The 7,206-nt window shown below is 32.6% G+C and overlaps 1 protein-coding gene across 2 annotated transcripts in view; it reads left to right on the plus strand.

Annotated features, from left to right (window-relative positions):
* The first annotated feature begins 800 nt into the window (after window positions 1–800).
* Window positions 801–7,206, plus strand: part of LOC111481964 (protein AAR2 homolog) — a 21,457-nt gene continuing 15,051 nt past the window's right edge. For both annotated transcript variants that reach the window (XM_023127589.1, XM_023127588.1), the window contains exons 1-6: window positions 801–879; window positions 980–1,080; window positions 2,276–2,358; window positions 5,072–5,129; window positions 5,628–5,687; window positions 5,938–6,067. In XM_023127589.1, coding sequence (XP_022983357.1) covers window positions 858–879; window positions 980–1,080; window positions 2,276–2,358; window positions 5,072–5,129; window positions 5,628–5,687; window positions 5,938–6,067 — 454 coding nt within the window. In that variant the 5' untranslated portion in view covers window positions 801–857. The remainder of the gene's footprint in view (window positions 880–979; window positions 1,081–2,275; window positions 2,359–5,071; window positions 5,130–5,627; window positions 5,688–5,937; window positions 6,068–7,206) is intronic.

Here is a 7,206-nt window from a genome sequence, read left to right on the forward strand (position 1 = left end):
ACTTCAAACACATTCGTTTTCGCGCGTATATAGAATAGTTGAATCGTTGGTACTTAAATACAAGGCTCATCAAAGTCCATGTGATTGTTAGCATACATATCCCATATGGAATTAGGATATCAATGACCCAGTAATCGACTAAAAAAAAAAAAAGTCATATAGTTTAGATTTCAACTTGGAATATAATTTTAAAATGCTTATGAAATATTAGAGGTAAGGATTTTTTTTTTTGGTAATTTAATTTATGAGAAAGGAAAGAAACAAGGACATTAAACCAGCTAAAACAAGCATTTAAGAAACTAAGTAATAAAACATTAAAATATGATAAAATTAACTTAAATTAAATAGAAAATCATTTGCAATTAATATAATCATTAACAAATAATTTTTGGATGGAGAAGTTGATTTGGGTGTATATAAATTATAAGGCTCAGTAAAACTTGGTTTTTATGAAATTTTTTTATTCTAAATATTAAATTGGTTAGAAAATAAAAAAATTTCTCAAGATTATTAATAAAATAAAATAAAATAAATGCATTACACAGAGAGCAAAACACGTTTTTCTTAAAAATATTAAACACACATTGTCTAGTGAATGTCACACATTATACATTATATATATTTTTATTAAGACAATTTACTTTTCCTGTAAAAAAAAGAAAAAAGATTTTTTAATTAAAAAAAAAACTAATTAAGAGAAATTAAGAAACAAAAACATTAAACCAACTTAAAAAAAAAAGAAGAAAGAAAAACGACCGTTAGCAAATGTTTTTATATTTTATTTATTTATTTGTCAAATGAGAGATTATAAATAGTTTCGAGAGTCTTCTGGACTTCAAAATAAGGAAGAACCCTGAATGTCTTCTATTCCTCCTCCAGGAGAGAGCGTTTAAGCGAAGAAATCTGTGTTCCGCGATAAATTTCAGTCGAAACTAGAGGAATTTGAACTTCAATTTTCGTTTCTGCTGTGTTTTTGAAGCTGAGATGGATCCTGAAACGGCCCTACAGCTTGTAAAGCACGGTGCGACGATTCTCCTCCTCGACGTTCCTCAGTACACGCTCATTGGAATTGATACTCAGGTCAGTCAGATAAAGGCATCTTCTGTTTTTTTGTTTGTTTTTCTTTCTCTGAAGAAGTTTCGAGGTACAGTTGCGAAGGAACAGATGTTTAATCATACTAGCTAAATACTAACCTGCTATTGCTGCTACTGGCTGAAATTTGTGACTGCAATGTTAGGTTTTGTGGAATTTGAACGAAAAATTGATTCTCTGTTACATGTTACTTCTCTATTTCCAGTAATTTTTATCTGAAATTGGTCAAAATCTGTACGCGCTTCTTGTTCGGTTGGCTGAAGAGCTACCTTATTTCATAGTTTTAGACGCTAATTCGTCAAGATTTTTTGGCGCGTATTGTTTTCAGTGTTTTGTTTTTGTTGTGGATAGTACTCCTCCATACACGTTTTGCTGGCTGAAAAGTCATGTTATGGCCTGATTTCATAGTTTTAACTGTAATACTTCAGAATTTTCGATTAAATATTGTTTCACGTTACTCTTACTCCCCTCCCCTTCCAATTAATGTGAGAAGAAAATGGTCAAAACCACCAAAAGTGTTTTGTTGGGCTAGTAGAAAAGCCAAATCATGAGTCGATTTCATAGCTATAGCAGCTAATTCTTGGAATTTTCGATTAAATCTTGTATTCAACGTTTCTCTTTGTTATGGGCAATGTTTCTTCTCACCGTTTATGTTACTCCAGTATTCCTATCATTTTTAGTTGAAAACTTGCAAAAACCACTATACACTTTTTGACTTCTTTGCAAGAGCTCAATTCATGGTTTTTTTAGCGTCTGATAATTATTATATTACTCATTACTATTGTTTTCAATGTTTATTTTTGTTATGGGTGTGGTTCTCACGGCATATCATACTGCATTTCCTAAGCATTGTTAGAATAAATTGGCTGAAACCACGGCATACTTGTTATTGGTTGGCAGGAAAGCCACATTAGGAGCTGGTTTCATAGTTCTAGCCACCAATATTTATATTCTGACTAAATTTTGTTTCCATGTTTATTTTGGCTGCTTTATTCTCTCCATGAGTGAAGTTTTTAGTCATTGCTTTTGAGCATTCAGTGGTAGGCTAAATTCTATTATAAAATGAATCTCAATGAGATTTGAATATCTTCACTTTTAGTTTGAGTAATTTGCAGTAATTATTGCACTAAAGTAGTTTAATTTAATTTATTTAGAGTGACTAATACTTGTTTTCCTTCTTAAGATGTTCTCTGTAGGGCCTTCTTTCAAAGGTATAAAGATGATTCCTCCAGGACCACATTTTCTTTATTACAGCTCATCGAGCAGGTGTGATATCATTAACCAGGTTATGTAGATATATCTATTTTATTGTTGCAGACTATGACTTACATGATGTGACGCATTTGATCAGTTCTTATAAAGATGTCATACCATGCATCATAGATTTTATTCTTACTGCTCATGTCCTCCATGACCTGTATAGCCTTGCCTTACATTTTGCATCACTTCGATCTAATTCTAACTTTATATGACAACATCTTAGCAACCTAATGCTTTGTACGTTGTTGTATCATTAATCAGTTCATAGATACTAATCTTTTCAACAGTACAAACTATCAGGTGCTATATTTCTCCTTCTTCTTCCTCTTTTATTTATTCATTTTTATCAAGAAAACCTACTTGCATGCGATATTTCCTCCATCTTTACCTTATGTTTATTTTGCAACATCATATGCTATGATGTTAATCGAGCTCTATAGATACTTATATGTAGTTAATTATGACAGGCTTATAACTAGATATATCTAGTTAATTGGTTCATAATAACTTTACACGACTCATCTATTTAATTGTAAAAAGGAGATGACATTATGACATCAATTATTGACCCTTGTGTTTATGTATTGTAGTTAACTCTTCATTTATTAATCCATTATGATGACATCAATTATTGACCCTTGTGTTTATGTATTGTAGTTAACTCTTCATTTATTAATCCATTATGTTTAATGAAAAGGAAAGGACTAAAAGCATGTGAGAGATCACAAAATTTATAGGAAGGCCATCCAATTGGTAATGAAAAGGAAAGGACTAAAAGCATGTGAGAGATCACAAAATTTATAGGAAGGCCATCCAATTGGTTCATAATAACTTTACACGACTCATCTATTTAATTGTAAAAAGGAGATGACATTATGACATCAATTATTGACCCTTGTGTTTATGTATTGTAGTTAACTCTTCATTTATTAATCCATTATGTTTAATGAAAAGGAAAGGACTAAAAGCATGTGAGAGATCACAAAATTTATAGGAAGGCCATCCAATTGGTCCAACATGAAAGAAACAATCCTATTTTGCTCCGATGAAAGATTTTTGGAAAAAGAAATACTCTTTTAGTCCCTTTGAATTTTAAAATATTACACTTTACTCCTGAGATTTGAGTTTATTTTCCATTTGGGTGATAGGCTTCAAAGTGTTGCATTAAACCCTTTTATTTTGAGTTTAGTTTCTATTTGGTTCCTACATTTCAAATTGTTTCAGCACCATCCCATTTCTTTACATTTTAAAAAATCCATTGATTGAAATTATCAGAATAAGGGAGTTCAAATTCAAAAAATTCATAACAATTCTAATTGAAAAAAGAAAAGAAAAGAAAGAATGCCATTTCCAAGCTCATATTTTCACATACAGTCAAAGGATGGTTAAGGGAAAAAATGAAAACTAATTGGGTGGGTTCCAATTATTTCTTGGCCCTTTTCAAGATCCTGTTGAACTGGAAGTTCTTCTCGGAAGGCAGTAGACTTACCCTTATCCAGTCTGTCTTGAGTTGGATTCCAACCTATTTCTTAGCCCTTTTTTGGATCCAATGTTGGTGAGTAAAACTTTCAAGTAGGGTAGGAGGTATTTCCTCTGGAAAGCGGGTTGAAGACGGGAAAAGATGCACACTTAATAAAGAGGGGGATGGTTGCAAAGCATGTGGACTTAGGGGTTCTAGGGATTGGAAATGTGAGAGCCCGCAACAAGGCTCTTTCACTCAGTTGTGGCAGTTTCATCAGAAGTCCAATTCCTTTTGGCATAAGGTTAAACTAAGCAAACACGGCCCTTTCTGAGTGGACCTTGAATGAAGTCAGAGTACAGTTATTCTATTAAAAAAAAAAAAAAAGAAGGCATAAGAAAAAGTGACAATACCTATAATTGAATACAGGATCAAATTGTATTACGAAGAGTCAAATGCCCCTTGCTATACTGAAGCACCTCCAACAGTCGAGTTTCTTAGGAATTGTCGATCACAAACTACCAAAAAGAATTTTGTTTTGGTTACCAAGTGGACGCTCAAGGTAAAGGAATGGCGAAGATTCAACTTTGCTAGTCAAGGAGGCATGTTTTGGAAGAATCTTAGAGGGAGGAGATCTTCCTTATTACGTGATTTCATCTAGCCCAAGTAACAAATTTGTTTAGTAAATTTAGAGACATACAAGTACCCTGAGTTATTCGACATAACCAAAATAGATGGTGGCACATATATTCAAAGATTAGACAAATAGGAGCTCAGATTGATTTGAATGCATTGGTAAGAGAAGTTAGGATTGTCCACAATCAACTAATAGAAGGAACAATTATTAATTTCAAATGTGTGATAGATAGACTATTATGGAGAGTTTGGAGAAACAATTGCTTTCAATTATACATGAATTTGGGAACAGAAGTAAGGGGAGAACTTAATTTGAAATGCATGAAAGCTAGGAATAAGATTTACGAGAATATATAACAACTAGGATCCATCTATCAAAATCTTCCATCGTTTGAGAAATGCTTAATTTGAAATGCACGAAAGAACGAAACAAGGTTTGTGAGAATAGGTTGATTTAAGGTCCATGCATTAAATCCTCTATCAATTAAAAGTTTCAGTCTTCCTGTTCAAAAAACAAAGAACTTACCCATAACTTTTTTATGAGAACTATTATATCTATATCCTTTGTTCTAAAGATAGTTTTTTCGACTGTGTCTAAATTTATTCTATAATTTTCATGTGTAGAGAAGGCAGAGAGTTTTCACCAATTACTGGCTTTTTTGTAGATGCTGGTTCCTCTGAGGTTTGACTTCTCATATACTTCAATTACTGGCAGAGAGTTTTCAAATTACTGGCTTTTTTGTAAATGATGTTCACATGTAAATAATGTTCAAGTCCTATTAACATTTGAGTGGATTGCTTGCTTCTACCCCCACTGGGTATCATTCTGGTTGATCAAATATAAAAAAGAAAAATAATAGCAAAAGGAAAGGAAAAAAGTGTACCAGTTTTATTTTATTTTTTAATAATGAAAGCCAATAACTAGGGTGGAACAGGAACAACGTATTAGGCTTTGAATGGCTTCTCTTTTTTTTAAAAAAAAAAAAAAATTATTTTATTAGAAAATAGATATTGGATCCTATAAACCTAAAATTTTCCACCACACTTCCAGTTTCAGTCTTTATGATTTGTTTGCTTTTGAAACCCTGCATTGCTAAAATGTGTTGATGGTTCATTTACGAGTCTTGGAAATTTCCCATGCGTGCATTTGAGGTGGAGCTTCTATTTTTGGTTGAAATAGGTTATTGTTCGAAAGTGGGATCAGAGGGAGGAGCGACTTGTTAAAGTATCAGAAGAAGAGGTTTGCATTTTATTTTATTTATTTATTCAAGATTCATTACTATTTAGTAGTTAGACGCTATAAAAACTCATTAAGGAGTTTATGAAGTGATGTAGCAAGTTTGATTTGTTAAAATTTAGAAACTTTAGGAGCTAGGCCCGGCAAGGTGTATGTTCACCAACAATGGCCTTCAATTTTTCTGCCTCAAAACAGACCGAACAAAGTCCTCTGATTGATATTTTATCTATTGATATTTTTATCCCTCAAATAGGAGCAGCGATTTGGGGAAGCAGTTAGACAATTAGAGTTCGACAGACAACTTGGTCCTTATAATTTGGGCCAATATGGAGAATGGAAGCGAATATCTAACCACATCAACTGTACCACAATTAAACGACTAGGCATGCACCCTTTTCTATTTCAGTGTCTCGTACGTGTACAGTTTACTTTTTGCTGCATTTTTGCATGTAAAGTTTCTTTTACTCTTTGTGGCCTTGGCTATGATTACTTGGCAAAGATTGGAGTAAAAAGTATAGACGATAAGTCTCATGATAATTCTACATAGTTTGTTTTCATTGAGTTAGGCAATTTTATGCACGATTTTGGCCACGATAATTGTATCATAATTTACCACCTTATCAAAGTACTAGCTGTGCAAGAATTTGAAAAATTATCATAACCCCAAATATTCATTTCTATTTGTTTCTTTAGTTACTTTCTCTGTCTTTTCTCATTCCTTTTTTATATTTTGCCAAGCCTTTCCCCTCGCCATTCTACATATTGTTTTTTTTTCTAGCATCTTGATTGGTTTGTTGGTTTCATTGTGGGGTTCATAGCTCCAAAAAGCTGTAATGTTTCTGTTAAAGTTTGAGAAGGAAGACTGTAATTCATTAGAAAGTTCAACATTTTCCTATTGCTGACCTGATTAGTGTAGGTGTTGACATTCGTATGTTGAAACATTAGTTGTATTTTATTTTATTATTTATTTGTATCAAAAGTATTATAATGCTCAAGGAGGTAAGCCACATTCAAGCTACCATGTTCGTTTGCCATTTTGACAAATAGAAAATGAGAGAAGGTTTAGCTTGGTAGAAAAAGAACTCCAAGGAAGAAAACACGAAGTATGGTTATAGGCTGAGTTTGGCCAATGGGCCAAACTTATGGGCTTATCCCACCCTTTTAGGGTTGTCTCCTATAGGATCGCAACAAAGCTCTAAATTGGACTTAAATCTCGATTCTGCACCTGGTTTGTAGCCGATCGGGTTGTGATAATGTTACCATACAGCAGGTCATATTCTTGTGGATTGGTGTTATCTCTTAGTTAGTGTTGTGACTCTTTTTGAGGGGCTGTTTCTCTCATGACATGTATTTTCTTTCATATTTTTAATGAAATCTTGATTTCTTATTAGAGAAAAAAGGTATTTATGTGTCGTGAAGAGAAGAGATGGTTTGTTAATTATTTAGCTTTATTTCTTTCTTAGTATCGTAACTTTTTGAAAAAGAAAAATACATACCCAAAAAAAAAAAAAAAAAAAAAAAA

The sequence above is a fragment of the Cucurbita maxima genome, unplaced genomic scaffold (assembly GCF_002738345.1).
Source record: "Cucurbita maxima cultivar Rimu unplaced genomic scaffold, Cmax_1.0 Cma_Scf00007, whole genome shotgun sequence".
Taxonomy (NCBI): domain Eukaryota; kingdom Viridiplantae; phylum Streptophyta; class Magnoliopsida; order Cucurbitales; family Cucurbitaceae; genus Cucurbita; species Cucurbita maxima.